Genomic DNA, 17,657 nt, shown 5'->3' on the forward strand with positions numbered 1-17,657 from the left:
CTTATTCAATTAGGACTGAAAGAGAGGAGAGGAGGGGTCATTTAGCACCACTGAAAGAGCCTTATGAATTACAGCTGACTCACTGTGTGACACTGAGAGAGAAAGATTGCGCAGAAAACAGGAAAGGGATTATACGAGTCATTTCATGAAGCCACCTTCATCTCAGAGAAGGTGGGGTGCTGGGTTTTTGCTTTAGTGAACTCTTTGTGAGCGCTTGCGCCATCCTGTGGACAGAAAAAGCACTGAAGACACTGAACTGGAGGTTTTGCGTGGGCCTTTTACCCCTCTGTTGCACAATGTTGCCTCAGGGCAACTGATTTTTTCACTTTCCTCCAATCATTTTCCCCATTTTTCAATAACATTGCACATATTTAAAGACAACAATTGGTTTAACAATAAAGAGAAGGGTTTGAGGGAGTCAATAAAATGCATGGACTTTTTGAACATTGAGTCGCAATTTTTTTGTCATGAGAATTTTCACAAATATATTTGTTGCCTAGAAGCAACACTGGAATGGATTTAGTCAGTCACAAGCCAGGTGTCACCACTTAAGGAAACATGGCTTTATATTGTTTCTTCCCATTGGCGCACATTCCAAAAGTAACTCTGCACACATTATTTCTTTTAAATGTTTTTGAATTTAATAAATCAAGGATAGTTTCATGGAAGAAAAGTGTTTGAATTTTTTAAAATTGCTTTTGTAATGTGTGTAGTACAGTCAAAACAGCCATTAAGTACAAGTTATTAAATATTTACCAACAATTCTCACATTTACTATTATTTAATATGTCTGCTTTCAGTTTCTCCATCAAATCCTCACAGCAGTGTTCCAACATCAGTACCTGACCTCACTTCCCTTCATTCCAGCTTCCGTTCTTCTCAGGAGCCTCACTTTCAGCTCCTCAGAGAATCTGCAGACACGCCTCCAAAGCTCAGTCTGAGAAGCTGGTTGATGATTTTCTGAACTAATCAAACCCAAACAGTGGTGCTGAGGTCTGGACTCTGGGGTGGTCAGTCCATCGTCCAGCTTCTTTGTTTGGTGTGTCCGTCTCCTTTTCTCAGTGAGGTTCTTCTTGATCAGCTACACGTCCTTTCAGACCCACAGCGCTGAATGGTCTTCTCACAGTGGACGGATGGACAGAAACACCTGTGGATGTTTTCAGATCTGAAGCAACTTGATGTTCTCCTCTCTCTCAGAGATCAAAGCTTTCAGCGCTGTTTATCTGATGGAGGCAGTTTTGGTGGCTACCAGCTCTTCCAGGTGGTTGTTAGGAGACACAGTTTCTCTGTAGCTTTTAATCCGTTTTAAAACTCCAGTTTTGGAAACTCCTGTTTTTTTCTGTTTTTACACAATTCACTTTCACTTTCTTCTTTCCTATGCAAGTGAATTTACTTATATTTGGCCACCTCATAAATATCTCTTCGGTGGCACGGTGGCGTGGTGGGTAGCGCTGTCGCCTCACAGCGAGGAGGGCCTGGGTTCGATTCCCTGGCCGGGCGACCGGGGTCCTCTCTGTGTGGAGTTTGCATGTTCTCCCCGTGTCTGCGTGGGTTTCCTCTGGGTTCTCCGGTTTCCTCCCACAGTCCAAAGACATGCAGTCAGGCCAATTGGACGTGTTAAATTGCCCCTAGGTGTGAGTGACTGTCTGTGTCTGTCTGTCTGCCCTGCGATGGACTGGCGACCTGTCCAGGGTGTATCCTGCCTCCCGCCCGAAGACTGCTGGGATAGGCTCCAGCACCTCCCGCGACACTGACAGAGAAGCGGCTTAGAAAATGGATGGATGGATGGAAGTGAAACTGATTTTTTTCATTCCAACATAAGCATTTAGAAAGATTGACCTTTTAGTATGTCTTAATTTTTTGCATAGTTCACTGTGTGAGATGTAAACAGTGATTCAGAGGGTCTGGTGTGAATTGGTTCAGACGTCTTTACAGTGCTGGTGATGGGAACCAGCCGTCGCCATGACTACAACACAGATACAGACACTTTATTTACCATCCAGAACCACCAGAGAACCAACACGAGTCTTCTGAGTTCATATGGAATGTTGATGATGGGAAAATAGTGGAAAATCTGGAGTAATAAGTTTTCTTTGGGGACTATTTTGCCTCACAGCGCCCTGCATGTACCACCAGAATAAAAAAATGTTTTATGCTGTAATCTAATCATAAAATTATCAAAAAAACAGCATCTCGGTCATCAGGCAGTGAGTTCATAACTGTTTGATGAATTATTGTGATATTATAAATGAATTATTTACACTTCTACATGAGGATAAAGCCACCAACACTATTAAATTACCAACAAGAGTACCATGTAAACGAAACCTGTATGTTTACATTTTCATAGAATGAGTGTTTTTGCTATTGTTTTTACTCTACAGAGACAAATATGAGTGGCTTGATTCCTCACATGATTTTTTGCAATCTAAGACATGTTTTGAGTGAGCAGTGCAGAAATGTTTCATGTTAGCCAATACATTAAGCTAACCATCAAGCAAGGCAGCTAATTAGCCATGTTAGACACTGGAGTAAAGTGACTAACGGGCATCTTAATTGTTCGTGGCAGTTCCAACTGTTTCAGTGTGGAAGTGGGTGGGTGTGCATTAGAAAAGCACCCTAAATGATCACACTTTCACATATTTTAACTTAATAGCTAAAATAAGTCAATTAATAGTTTATAATAATCAACTATTTGTTTTCCTCTCTATTCTTACAGGGGCATCAAGGACCATCTGGTTTGCCAGGACTTCCTGGACCAAAAGGAGACAAAGTATGTGTCCTTTTATACTCAAAATATTAATATAATCTATGATATATACATACCCACCCACCCACACACACACACACCCACCCACACACAACAACACACCAGTTACTTCCGGCCACGTGAGCTGATTGGTTGAGAAGCGTTCTAGTTGTGCTGTTGTTTCACCATAACATCACAGGTTTTTCACAAACACTGTCTCACTCTGCTGAGACGCCATTGCTAAGCAACGACTCTGACAGCTGTAGGAGACGCTCGAGCCATTTGAACGTTTTTACTTCTCACTTTGCCCCAAACAGAAAACGGACACTGTTAAGACCACATCTGACCGACAGCCGATTTGGTCCGACTCTGAAGACGAGACGACACTGAATTCCCAAACCGTCGTCACCACTGAGCAGCTTTTCAGTCGGCAGCTGTGACAGAAGAACAGCTGAACAACCTGGAATCAGCCAGAAATGAACCCAACACCATTCGCCAAACTAAACGGGCTGTAAGAAGCTTTACAGACCGGCTGGAACAAAACAACATTAATACTGATCTGGAGAAACTGACCAAACTGAGCTGAACCTGATATTGGGTCAGTTTTATGGTTCAGTCTGATTTGGTCCGTCTCTGAAGATCAGACACGTCTGGCGAATGGTGTTGGGTTCATTTCTGGCTGATTCCAGGTTGTTCAGCTGTTCTTCTGTCACAGCTGCCGACTGAAAAGCTGCTCAGTGGAGACGACAGTTTGGGAATTTAGTGTAAAGAGCTGGAGAACGAACTGCTGGCTGAGCAGCGAGTGGGCGGAGCTCGTTACTCTGACGTAGCAACAAGCTGCTGGTTAAGGAGCTTTAATTTGGTGAAGGAGCTGAACATTAAGACATATTAAACGCCGCGTTCACGGCCAGTTTATTAACTTCTTACTGTATTTATTTAACTGCTGTATTAAAGCAGTAGAACACTCGAGGAGGGAGTTATCACCAATAACATCACGGCTGTGATGATCTACGGCCACCAGATCACAGCCGGGATGTTATTTCACATTAACACTCCCTCTCGGCTTCGATTGCCTAATTATATATATGTATTGTTATATTTCTGTCAAATTGGAACAGCTGAGTGAAGGCTTGGTCTCATTTTTCACAGGGCTATCCTGGAGTCATGGGTCAGACTGGAGTCACTGGCTATAGAGGCCCAATTGGACCCCCTGGGATGCCAGCAATCATAGTGTGGAAGACATCTGAGGAGGAGTGGCAAGCTTTTAAGGTGAGGTAGAAGACCTGAAGACCACGCTTTCACACTTGACCCAAGTACTTGAGCCGGCAACCCAGGACAGATTCTGGGCTGGTTTGGGGGAGGGGCTCATTATCGCTGGTATGCTTTCACACACAAGGATTCCATGTGAACCAAGGATCGATCGTGCAATTCACTTTCCTTCTTGTAGATTTGCATAATAGTAGAAGATCGCTTCATCCATTTGCTGCTTTTATTGTTTTTCCTTGGAAGAGTTGAGTTTTTGTAAGTTGTGGCCATTTGCACTTGATGGTCTTCTTCACTTCATATATCTATGAGGCGTTCCGTGTCCTCTGCTTTCCACAACTCCCCGCCATTGCGTTACTTGAAAAGGGAAGTGACACAATAAATCAAAGCAGTCACATTACAAAATGAACCGATGATGCAACCTTACATGCGGCACCAGGAATGCATAGCTTCCACACGTGCAGTAGACCACACCAGAGTTTGCCATAAGCAAGCCCCAGACCACTGATTTCAGGAGGACCAGAGATTCGTTCTCTGGACCATTCCTCGACCATTCCTGGACTTGAAAACAACTTTCACACTTGACCAAACGTACGGAACTCTCAGAGAAAGCGGTCCAGGGTCTGGAAAAAAACTCCAGTGTGAAAAACATTTCTAACCTTCTGTGTCACAAAATAAGTCCTTATCTGACAGTGTCTGTTTTATAAAGCAACCTTTTATGAATTAACCAGATATAATTTCATGAAATAACTTTTTATTTCACACCTCCAGAAAAACAAATTCTACAAAAAGCTTGTGTCGTCATGGCCGGTGAGTAGTGCAGTATTATTTACCCCTGTTTCCAAAGAAGTTGGGATGCTGTGCAAGATGTAAATAAAAACAAAATGCAATGATGTACAAATAAACTCAACCCTATATTTAATTGGAAAAATACAAATATAACATGTCAAATGCTGGGACTGATAAATTCTATGGTTTATTGAAAAATATATGCCCCTTTTGAATTTGATGCCAACAATACATTTCACAAAAGCTGGAACAGGGAGTGAGAGTGAGGGGGTTTACCGCTGTGCTACATCACCTCTTCTTTCTCGGGAAATGAGGAGACGCTGCTGTAGTTCTGAGAGTGAAGTGTTTTCCTGTTCTTATTTGATACAGCTGCTCATCAGTTCAGGGTCTCTTGATTTCTCGTTTATTTCTTGTTGCAATACGTGCAGAATGTGGTTTGACAACATTGAAATAATCAAGGCCTTTCCTAAAAAATATGTCATCTGAATGCAGCATATGTTGCTCCAAAATCTCATCCTGCGTTAATGATGCTTTCACAGATGTGGCATGTGCACTAATGCACCGGCATACATTCACAAATGCCAGCTTTTGAACTGTGAACTACTAACAAGCCGGATGGTCGGTCTCTTGTTTAGCCTGAAGGACACAGTGTCCATGATTTTATTTTATAAGACCACAGGACAATTTTCCACTTTTCCTCAGTCCATTTTAAATGAGCTCAGGCCCAGAGAAGGTGGCAGCGTTTCTGGATCCTGTTTATATTTGGGTTCTTCTTTGTGTTTTAGAGTTTAACAGCGTTTGTGGATACAGTGATGAACTGTGTTCACAGACAGTGGTTTTCAGAAGTGTTTCTGAGCCCATGCAGTGATTTCCACTACAGAATCATGTCTGTTTTTAATGCAGTGCTGCCTGAGAGCCCAAAGATCACGGCCAGCAGATACTGGCTTTTGGCCTCGTCCCTCACAGACAGAGATTTCTCCAGATTCTCTGAGTCTTTTAATGATATTATGTACCATAGATAATGAGCTTTTTGCTATTTTACATTGAAAACAATATTCTCGAATTGTTGCACTTTTTGTCCATATAGTCCTTCACAGAATGGTGAACTCCCCTTATTTACTTCTGAAAGACTCTCTGAGATGCTCTATTTGTATATGATCATGTTTTTTTATCTGTTGCCAGTTAACCTAATTAGTTTTTGTACCCGTTTTGTACCAGCTGCTCCTGTCCCAACTTTTCTGAAATGTATTGCTGGCATCAAATTCAAAATGGGCATATATTTTTCAAAAAAACATCAAATATCTCACTTTCAACATTTGATTTGTTCTTTTTGTTCTACTTTCAATTAATTATAAGGTTTAAATGATTTGCACATTCTGTTTTTATTTACATTTTGCGCAGTGTCCCAGTTTAATTAATACCTTTTGTATAGAACACCAAAAAGGGTTCTGCTATTGTATCCAAGCTTGACACTGTAACAATAGCAGGACCCTTTTTGGTGCTGTACAGAACCATCTTCAAAAATGATCTATATAGAACAACATACAACAGATTCTTCACCATTCTGAAGAACCATTTCACCCATGCAAAGAAACATTTAAGCATGCAAATGGTTCTTTGAGTGTTCATGGTTCTATATAGTACCAATGTCTTTATTAAACCACCTTGAAGAACCATTTTTTTGAGAGTGTAGTGACTAATCTTAATGTTACCTACTTGGCCAATGAGTTAAAACTCTTTGTGCATTCATTTTGAGACAAAATCAAATCAAATAATAAAAATTCACAAGCAGAATATTGAGTCCAAAATATGTTGCAAATGCAAATAATTATAGTTAAACCAAACTTAATTTATCAAAAAGTTCACCACTCATTTTTCTCATTATGATATAAATGTATTACTCATTTTGCCAGGTTTTGCAAATTCTTGCAGTTTTTACAATATTGTTGATACATTGTTTGCGTCTAGAATCGTTCTTTCACTTCTGACATTTCATGCATTTCTGCATATGACATAATACTTGTCATTCTTCTGAAATTGTTATTGTAACACATGTTTATGGGTCCTGTATAAAAGGACATAACTGTGGTATTGGCCGTTGATTAACTTCGTTTGTTTTGTTTTTTTTGTTTTGTTTTTAACTTGTATTTATTGAAGTATTTAGCCATTCAAACAAGTCACATGAAACACCTTATCCTATATACACTGCTCAAAAAAATAAAGGGAGCACTTAAACAACACAATATAACTCCAAGTAAATCAAACTTCTGTGAAATCAAACTGTCCACTTAGGAAGCAACACTGACAATCAATTTCACAGCTGTTATGCAAATGGAACAGACAACAGGTGGAAATTATTGGCAATTAGCAAGACACACTCAATAAAGGAGTGGTTCTGCAGGTGGGGACCACAGGCCACTTCTCAGTAGCTTTCTGCTTTCTGGCTGATGTTTTGGTCACTTTTGAATGTTGGTGGTACATGGTGGTAGCAGGAGACGGAAGGTTTGCTGTGTCTGTCAGCGTAGTGTCCAGAGGCTGGAGGTGCTACCAGGAGACAGGCCAGTACACCAGGAGACGTGGAGGAGGCCGTAGGAGGGCAACAACCCAGCAGCAGGACCGCTACCTCTGCCTTTGTGCAAGGAGGAACAGGAGGAGCACTGCCAGAGCCCTGCAGAATGACCTCCAGCAGGCCACAAATGTGCATGTGTCTGCACAAACGGTTAGAAACCGGCTCCATGAGGATGGTATGAGGGCCCGACGTCCACAGATGGGTTCCTCCTGGGTTCCTCCTAATGCAGGACAATGCTAGACCTCATGTGGCTGGAGTGTGTCAGCAGTTCCTGCAAGATGAAGGCATTGAAGCTATGGACCGGCCCGCCCGTTCCCCAGACCTGAATCCGATTGAGCACATCTGGGACATCATGTCTCGCACCATCCACCAACGCCACGTTGCACCACAGACTGTCCAGGAGTTGGCAGATGCTTTAGTCCAGGTCTGGGAGGAGATCCCTCAGGAGACCATCCGCCACCTCATCAGGAACCTGCCCAGGCGTTGTAGGGAGGTCATACAGGCACATGGAGGCCACACACACAATACTGAGCCTCATTTTGACTTGTTTTAAGGACATCACATCAAAGTTGGATCAGCCTGTCGTGTGTTTTTCCACTTTAATTTTGTGTGTGACTCCAAATCCAGGCCTCCACTGGTTAATAAATTTGATTTCCATTGATGATTTTTGTGTGATTTTGTTGTCAGCACATTCGACTTTGTACAGAACAAAGTACTCAATGAGAATTTCATTCATTCAGATCTAGGATGTGTTATTTGAGTGTTCCCTTGAGTGTTTTTTTGAGCAGTGTGTATGTATATATATATATATATATATATATATATATATATATATATATATATATATATATACACACACACACATCACTGCATCACTAGCACACCTCCTATCTCCATTTTTTTGTCGTTTTTCAGTTTTTTTCATAATTTGAAAATGCCTGTTACTCTTTACGTTATATATAAATTTCATGATGAATGGACGAAAACAAACGGCCCAAAATTACTTGGAAAAAATTCTGGTTCCAGTGACCTCCATTAAAAGTAAAGTAGGTTTTTCCTTCTCCTGTAAAGTTACCATTTTGGCGATACAAGGTTTTGTTCCGACAACAGTGATATGTATGTATGTGTGTGTGTGTGCGCGTGTGCGTGTGTGTGTGTACATGTACATATACGTACATATAAATTTTATAAATTTATTCTTTATATTTTTGCTTTGGAATGTCAGGGTACTGAGTCGATATTTACTTCCTCCTTAAATTTCATTTATTGAATGTTTTTCCTTTTTCAAAAATATTCTCAGACAAATTAAGTCATAATTCTTGGCTTATTTCTGTAGAGAGTGAAAGGTCCAGCAGGACCAAATGGGCTGCCAGGAGATCCTGGACCACCTGTAAGTGAACACACACAGTGATTTCAAGTGTCGGATTTCCATTTATGAGCCTTTTCAGAAATGATGCGCCAGCTGAGATTGTGTAGATTGTCATCTGTCTGTTGGTCTTTGTTTGTAGGGGCCTCCTGGAATTCCAGGGAAACAGGGCAGAAAAGGAGAGTCGGGGGCAACGGTGGGCATCCCTGCACACTGCACACATACTGCACACAGTCTAATGCTTAACCCTCACCATAACTCTCTAATAGATGCACACACTCTTCTAGCTTCAGTTTATAGTTTCTCTGCTTCAGTGAATCATGTCTTCTCTTTTTAATGCAAATGAAAGGCTGACCTCAGAATTGACCAAATACAAGCATTAGTTCTGGCACCGCCTCAAGCAGATGCATGCTATAGTATCTCACAAACCAACTTGGACTTTGTTCTTCTTTGTATATTTTCACTGTATTTTTTGTACTATAGTGTTGTGTGTATATTGCCATAAGTGGAAATGGAGTCAATTAGGACAGTTTTGCTGAGTTTTTGTATCACTTCCAGCACATTTTCATTCACACAAGGTGGCTGTTATCAGTGGTAGACAAAGTACACAAACCATGTACTTGAGTTAAAGTAGAGACCCCCAAGGTAAATATTACTCCAGTAACAGTAGTTACTGTTAAGTTCCTCCCTTTAGACCTCTATTTGACCAGAAACTGGACTTAGGTGTGGAATAGAAGACTTCTCTCATAGACCTTACCTGACTCCTCTCATCAAAGGCAATGTAAAGCCTCTCACCAACAAACTTGGAGATCTTGATGCTGACTGAAACATTCTGCACCACAAAGCACTCGTGAAAAGGAGCTACAGGAGATGTTCTTTTCGTGAACAATAGATGATGCAACCCAAGACACATAATTGTCAAAGCACAGGTTTGGAATTGTCCTGGCTATTGGAATATAAGCCTCTTGTCCTGCAGGAGTTTTCTTACACCATCGATTTGGTCGTGTATTTTTTTAATTTGACACCACTAATGTGGTTGGATTCATACACACTCTACCTGTTTTCTCAGTATGTGGAATGTAACAGTAAATCTGCTGCTCTCCTTCTGCTGGGCAGATCAGGCCGCAGACTGGTTTATCTCACTCCCGCCAGACTCTGACTGGTTTTAGGGAGACACATTAGGATTTGCTTTGGACATTAAGGGATTTATCCAGTGTCTTCAGGATTCTGTCAACTTCTCTATGCATAATAAGACTCCTTAAAGGTCCCGCTGGACGAAAAGAAGAGGGTCTTCAGCTCTGGTGATAAGGAGGATATCAAACGGTTCCAGTTAGAGCTTAAGAAGAAACTTAAGAAGAAGGGACAAGCTGTATCCGAACAATGTGATGGAGGTGTGAAGTGGATTCAGGGCCATCTGTTGCTACAACCAGTCTAGAAATCAGGGGCCATAGTACAGAAAATTCTTAAGTCTGAGATCATATCTTATCTGCTTTGTTGTCATGGCAACTTCAATTAAGACTGAATTTAGGACAGAAGCCATTACAGAACAACAGTTCTTAAGTCTGTAATCTTATCTTATTTCCAGATAAGAGAACGGTTTCACAGAAACATCTTAAATTGCCAAAATAGAAGTGACAAGCAGCACTATAAGTAGCATAATGACGCCTCATTTATCTACATTGAAAACGGTGCTTTGACTTGTGTTTTTGACCTGTTTTTCCCACTTTGTACTATAATATTATAATACTTTATACTAACACTGTTTGCTATCTGGTGTTGACCAGAGGAGGATGGGTTCCCCTTCTCAGTGTTGGTTCCTCTCAAGGTTTCTTCCTCCTGCTCTGAGGGAGTTTTTCCTTGCCACTGTCTTCATTGGTGATGCTCATGGGGGCTCGGACCCGGATTTTCTTTCTGTAAAGTTGCTTTGTGCCAAACACCTGTTGTAAAAATTGCTACATAAATAAACTTTGCGTGGTTGCTTTTTGGATGGCACAGTGACGTGGTGGGCACCGCAAGAAGGGCCTGGGTTAGATTCCCCCGGCGACCAGGGTCTTTTCTTTGTGGAGTCTGTGGTGGTGAATAATGGGGAGACAGAGCTGAATGTGTGTCTATTTATTAGGAGGAGTAACATTAGCGCGCTCGGCTAAAGCGTTTGGGAAGTGGAGACTGAAACTGGAGAGTGGCGATGCTCTGATAAACACCACAAAGTTTATCATGCTTTAGTTTTACTTGCCTTTCTTTACACCAGTAATAGCAGCTAACATTGGCTATCTGGCTAACTAACTTGATTACAGGTTTACATTTCAGCTGTAAGATATGAAACTTAAATTAAGATAAGATTTGCTTCTGTAATACAAATTTATGAAAAATCCTTTCTTGGCCTGTCAAATCCCAGACAGCAGACGGTTTTGGGCCGATTCTGGCTTTCCTATGTGTGTGTTGGTTGACTGCCAGGTAGAGGTTAGGCATGTGGGCCAGAATAGGTCCAGGTCCTGGACAGCTTTATCCTGTTTTGTCTCGTGTCTACATTTGTGTGACAATTCTGGTGTGAATGCTGTGGACCACTGATGTAGTTGGACCAGATTGGGGTCAGATTTAGGCCATAACCTTTAATTCTTCTCACTTTACAATGTGTGGGCCAGATCTGGGTTGAGGACCCAGCCATATATTGGGCCAGAACAAAACAAGAATATGACAAATTTTGCTAGCTGTGATCTTAAGACAAAAAGATAGGACCTGATGATTACAGGGAGCTTGGACAGGGCTAACCAGGTTAATCTATTCAATCAGAAGTTTTTTGGCAATTTCCCTGGTGCTTTAGGAGCTGCTATCAGGCTCCACAGTGTCTCTTTCCAGCATGTTTCTCATCTACAGACTGTCAGATAATCAATAGCCATAGAAAATAGCAATTCACAAAGCATGAATCATTGAATCACACTGATTGTGTTGCGCATGCCATTGAATGTGAATGATTTTGTCTTTTTGTCTCTTGCACCAATGTCTTTGTGCTTATTGATTTGTCCTTTGGCCAGGTTGTGTTAGATGGAGTACAACCTGTTGCTCTGTTGGTTGGAGGGGCTGTTTGAAGGATAGCTACATGGTGTGAAAGAGGAGGCAAGGTTTTAAAACCAGAATCCACTGGAATCTGCACTGAAACTGGAGCGCCTTTGAATGACTTTGTGCTTAAGGCAGAACTAATGGAGCACTGCTGGTGACATCCCATATAAATTAAAATATTGTGTGGCCACGACTTAGTAAGGCGTGGTAATGAGATAATTAAGTAATGGCCATGACTTAGTAAGGTGTAGAAACAAAGCCCTAATGTGTGGCCACATCTTAGTAAGGCTTGGTAATGAGATAATGAAGTGGTGGCCATGACTTGGTAAGGTGTAGGAACAAGGTCCTAATGTGTGGCCACTACTTAGTAAGGTGTGGGAATGAAATAATGAAACCTTAACCACAGCTTAATAAGGCATAATCTTTTTCCAACAACTTACTAAGTCATGGCCACATCTTAATTATCTTGTTCCCATGCCTTATTAAGCATTATTTTTATTTGTACGGGATGGGACAAGCAAGGCTCCATAATAATGCTCAGCGTATTTTGGACTTTTTTTTACACAACACTCTTCAAAAAGATGGTTCTTCAAGGGTTCTTTAGTAAAAGAAATGGTTTTATACAGAACCATGAACACTCAAAGAAATATGAAAGTTTCTTTGCATCTTGAATAGTTCTTCAGACTGATGGAGAATGTGCTGTAGATGGTTCTGTAGAGCAACCAAAAGAGTGCTTCTATTATTACGATGCCAGTTCTTCAATAGAATAATTTTTCAAAAAGGTTCTGCATAGAACCATCTGTAGCGCTTTCAGGCACGTTTTCTATCAATCTGGGAAGACATAAAGCAAAGAACCCTTTAATCAGGCAAAAGCTTCTTTGAGTGTTCATAGTTTTATATAGAACCATTTTTGTTCCTTAAGAGTCCTTGAAGAACCATCATTTTTAATATAGACACTGTAGACAGTGCAGAAATAGGCTACTAAATTATAGAGCACTTCATTTCTTATAGCAGTCAGTCAATATGCAGGGTATCCAGGTAATCATCAGGAAGGCTGAATTTTATAGTTCTCGGTTTTTGGAATGGTTCTTTAAAGAAGGGAACCTTAAGTGGTTCTTCTGTGGCAGTAATTCTCAGTTCTGGTCCTGTACCACTGTGCTTCACGTTTCACAGCTTCCTCTCTGCTCCGAGCTCACGTGATCCAACTAATTAATAAGCCCTTCCAGAGTTGAGCTCGGTGTGTAAGTAACACTAGAACATGCAGGGCAGTGGTACTCCAGAACCAGAACTGAAAACCACAGCAGGCGCCTTCAGTAGGAAAACCTTTGAATGGGAGAGACAGTATCATGAAGGGTATTATAGTAAACTGATGATTTTGAGCAGGACTGTCCAGCTCCACTCTTGGTGGGCTTTAGTCCAGCACAATTTATTGTTTCACCTGACTCTACTTAGCTAGAGGTGCACAACTCCGGTTCTGGAGGGCTGGTGTCCAGCACAGTTTGGAGGTTTACCACCTCAAATGTACCCACTTAACCTGGCAATTAACAGATAAATGTAATCAGGTGTGTTGGAGCAAGTAGCTAAATCACCAAACAGGACTGGAGCTGTGCACCCCTGAACTTAGCAGTTGATAACCACATGTAGTTGAAAGGTTAGAGCAGGTTATTAGTCAAAAGTCCAGCTCCCTAGTATCAGAATTCGACTCCCGGATGTGCAGTCTCTCCTGTTATGTACAAAAAAGAACACGTCTGTTTCAAATGGTGTAACCATCACTGCATACGTCCATGTATCCTTCACATTTGAATGTCACGCAATACGTCCACTAGGGGGCAGTCCAGAGTAAAAAGTTTCTGACAACAACAAACATTACATTGTAATATTGTACCAACCAGAGTTGGTGTAAATAATACACTGGCTCTGTACCAACTACGAGGCAGTGCTGTACACTGTAGTGTCTGTGAGGCCAGTAAATACTTTGTGACGTGTTTCACTTATATTACCGATGAAGGAAATTTGTATTATGTACTATTGGCTACACTGTCCCCACGGCTTCCGGTGGTTCTGCTCCGTTCCGTTTGTATCCGTAAGCTTTTAAAGAACATGAACAAATATAGACAAAATGAATGCAGAGTACAGACGGAAGGCTCCATCCATATCCGTATTTAACGTTGAGCATAAATGAGCCTTAATCTTGACTGGAGTAGCCTTCATTTCCTGTGTTTTCTGCCTGTCTGTGTAGGGGAGAGTAGGTCCTGCAGGGTTACCCGGTCCACCAGGGAGACCAGGACAAGATGGTACCCCAGGGCAGAACGGTGAAATGGGCCAGCCAGGACCCAAAGGGGAAGATGTATGTCCACTTTACCTGACACACCATCTGATTTTTGCTAAAACTGTCAGCCACTTTAAAAATTCTGTTAACATGTTTATTAATTTGTTTGACACTGTAAACACATTTTTACAAACACAGTTTGACCTTTCCACTTCTGTAGAAGTGCAAGCTAAAGCCAAGCCTCAGTGTGCTGTATGATGTCTGTGATTGTTGTGCTCTTTTTAAATACAGTTTGTAAATGATTTTTAAAGTGATACACAATATTGACAAAAGTATTCGGTCGTCTCCCTTCACACGAATATGAAATTGAGTGACATCAAATTCTTAATCCATAGGGTTTAATATGATGTCCGCTCACCCTTTGCAGCTATAACAGCTTCAGCTCTTCTGTGAAGGCTTTCCACAAGGGTTAGGAGTGTTTATGGAATTTTTTTGGCCGTTCTTCCAGAAGCGCATTTGTGAGGTCAGACACTGATGTTGGACGAGAAGGCCTGGCTCACAGTCTCCACTCTAATTCATCCCAAAGGGGTTCTATGGGGTTGAGGTCAGGACTCTGTGCAGGCCAGTCAAGTTCTTCTACACCAAACTGGCTCATCCATGTCTTTATGGACCTGCTTTGTGCACTGGTGTGCAGTCACGTTGGAACAGGAAGGGGCCGTCCCCAAACTGTTCCCACAAAGATGGGAGCATGAAATTGTCCAAAATCTCTTGGTGCTGAAGCTTTAAGAGTTCCTTTCACTGGAACTAAGGGGCCGAGCCCAACTGCTGAAAAACAACCCCACACCATGATCCCCCCTCCACCAAACTTTACACTCGGCACAATGCAGTCAGCCAAGTACCGTCTCCTGGTAACCGCTAAACCCAGACTCATCCATCGGATTGCCAGACGGAAAAGTGTGATGCATGATGCATTCCACACTTTGCATTGCATTCGGTGATATAAGGCTTGGATGCAGCTCCTCGGCCATGGAAACCCATTCCATGAAGCTCTCTACGCTGTTCTTGAGCTGATCTGAAGGCCACATGAAGTTTGGAGGTCTGTAGTGATTGACTCTGCAGAAAGTCGGTGACCTCTGCGCACTATGCCCCTCAGCATCCGCTGACCGCTCTGTCATTTTACGTGGCCGACCACTTCGTGGCTGAGTTGCTGTCGTTCCCAATCCCTTCCACTTTGTTATAATCCCACTGACAGTGGACTGTGGAATATTTAGTAGTGAGGAAATTTCACGACTGGACTTGCTGCACAGGTGGCGTCCGATCACGGTACCACGCTGGAATTCACTGAGCTCCTGAGAGCGACCCATTCTTTCACTAATGTCTGTAGAAGCAGTCTGCAGGCCTAGGGGCTCGGCTTTATACACCTGTGGCCATGGAAGTGACTGGAACACCTGAAGTCAATGGTTTGGATGGGTGAATAAAAGTGAATACTTTTGGAAATATAGTGTATCTTTAGCAGCTTTGGCATACTATGCTCATGGGAAAATAATAGATAAATCAATAAGCAGCCAACTAACAAAACCGGCACCTTGGTATAAAGCCAGTTCCCCTTGAAATCTTCATTATAGCAAGAATCCATGAGCTGTATGAATATGAGTAAGAGTCTACAATCCACAGTCAATCAGGAATTGACTGTATATGTGTTACATATGATATACACTATATGGACAAAAGTATTGGGGCACCCCTTCTAATTATTGAGTTCAGGTGTTTCAACCACACCCATTACTACCCGGTGGATAAAATTAAACACATAGCCTTAAAGTCTCAATAGACAAACACTGGCACTTCATCAAAATGTGCACTGCCAAGTGTCAGATGGAGTGGTATAAAGCGCTACCACTGGACTCTGGAGCAGTGGAAACCTATTCTGTGGAACCTATTCTCTAACTGTCAGTCTGATGAACAAGTCTGCGTTTGGCGATTGCCAGGAGAACGTTACCTGCCTGACTGCAGTGTACCAGCTGTAAAGTTTGGTGGAGGAGGGATAATGATATGAGGTCGTTTTTCAGGGCTTGGCCTAGAACCCTTAGTTCCAGTGAAAGGAACTTTTAATGGATCAGCACCAAGACATTTTGGACAATTCTATGCTTCCAACTTTGTGGGAACAGTTTGTGGAAGAGCCTTTCAGGTTCCAGCATGACTGAGCACCAATGCACAAAGCAACTCCATAAAGGCATGACTGGGTGAGTTTGGTGTGGAAGAACTTGACTGACTCTCACAGAGCCCTGACCTCAACCCCATCCAACACCTTTGGGATGAAGTAGAATGGAGATTGTGAGCTGGGCTCTCTGGTCCAACATAAAAGGCTTACCTCACAAATGCTCTTCTGGGTGAATGAGCAGGAATTCCCACAGACACTCTCCGGCATCTTGTAGAAGCTTCTCAGAAGAATGAAAGCTGTCAGAGCTGCAAAGGGGGACCAACTCCATATTAATGCCTATGGACTTAGAATGTGATGTCATAAAAGCTCCTATAAGTGTAATGTGTAGGTGCCCCAATACTTCTGTCCATATAGTACTTCTGTCCATACACTCAGTGACTGTATATATTTGTGCAGCCACTGTTGCGCTCACTGGATATTGGTGATAAAAATTGTCTTCACACAATGAAAATAATATTTTTGGATTCCTCAAAGGAATAAATACATTCTGATTGATGATCATATAGCTATAACAAAATACACTGATTTTTAAATGGGCTTCATTTTTACACACATGAGAATAAGAAAGGCTTAGATGTAACTAAAATGCAAAACTCTGAGATCTCTGGGCGCAACTGTCTTCACATTTCTGTCTATGTACGCATTCCTACAGGGCCCACAGGGATACAGAGGAGAGCAGGGCAGCAAAGGGGAGCTGGGTGAGTGGGTAAGAAAGACCAGGGCTTCTTTATGAATCAGAGTTAGGAGAACAGACAGTATTATGGCTCTTTGTGTGCATGTAATTGAGGCCTAAGGTGTGTGTTTTGGGGGCTTTCCTTCTGAAAGAAGATCAAAAAGCTGTGCTATACAAAATTCTTCAAAGAGGTGTCTATTGCTCTCAGGGTTATGCTGGAGAAGCAGGACCTCAAGGAGTCAAAGGCAGGAAAGGAGAGAAGGTAGCCTTAATCTTATTCATGTTCACTGTAACCGTAAATAAGCTCTGTTGCAATTTGTTTCTGACTTAATGCTTGTTTTTGTTTTGTTTTTTTCTTGTAGGGAAACAAAGGACATGTTGGCCTGATTGGAATGACTGGATTTATTGTATGTGTCTGTTGACAGCACTTATATGTTCTTTTACATGAGATTATCACACTTGTTCTGCACCCTGTAATATGCTTTATGGTAGGTGTCAGACTCGGTTCCTGGCAGGTCACAGCTCTGTAGAGATTAGATTCTCTCTGTTTATACACTCTGAATTTAGCTCACAAAGGTCTTGCTAATTAGCTGATGAGTTTAATCAGTTATGTTTGATAAGGTAGACTGTTAAATCGGGGGTGTCCAGTCTTGTTTTCAATGTGCCAGTGTAGCTGCAGGTTTTCATTCCAGTCAAGCAGG

At 41.9% G+C, this 17,657-nt stretch overlaps 1 protein-coding gene across 2 annotated transcripts in view; it reads left to right on the top strand.

Moving 5' to 3' along the window:
* Window positions 1-17,657, top strand: part of si:dkey-21p1.3 (collagen alpha-1(I) chain) — a 63,867-nt gene that overhangs the window by 13,415 nt on the left and 32,795 nt on the right. The window contains exons 6-13 of one of the 2 annotated variants that reach the window (XM_037535710.1): window positions 2,720-2,773; window positions 3,899-4,018; window positions 8,707-8,760; window positions 8,879-8,932; window positions 14,033-14,140; window positions 16,936-16,989; window positions 17,165-17,218; window positions 17,319-17,363. In XM_037535710.1, the coding sequence (XP_037391607.1) occupies window positions 2,720-2,773; window positions 3,899-4,018; window positions 8,707-8,760; window positions 8,879-8,932; window positions 14,033-14,140; window positions 16,936-16,989; window positions 17,165-17,218; window positions 17,319-17,363 (543 nt within the window). Of the gene's footprint in view, window positions 1-2,719; window positions 2,774-3,898; window positions 4,019-8,669; window positions 8,761-8,878; window positions 8,933-14,032; window positions 14,141-16,935; window positions 16,990-17,164; window positions 17,219-17,318; window positions 17,364-17,657 lie in introns of those variants that run through there. The other variant, XM_037535711.1, reaches the window with a different exon arrangement.

The sequence above is a fragment of the Pygocentrus nattereri genome, chromosome 28 (assembly GCF_015220715.1).
Source record: "Pygocentrus nattereri isolate fPygNat1 chromosome 28, fPygNat1.pri, whole genome shotgun sequence".
NCBI classification, from domain to species: Eukaryota; Metazoa; Chordata; class Actinopteri; order Characiformes; family Serrasalmidae; genus Pygocentrus; species Pygocentrus nattereri.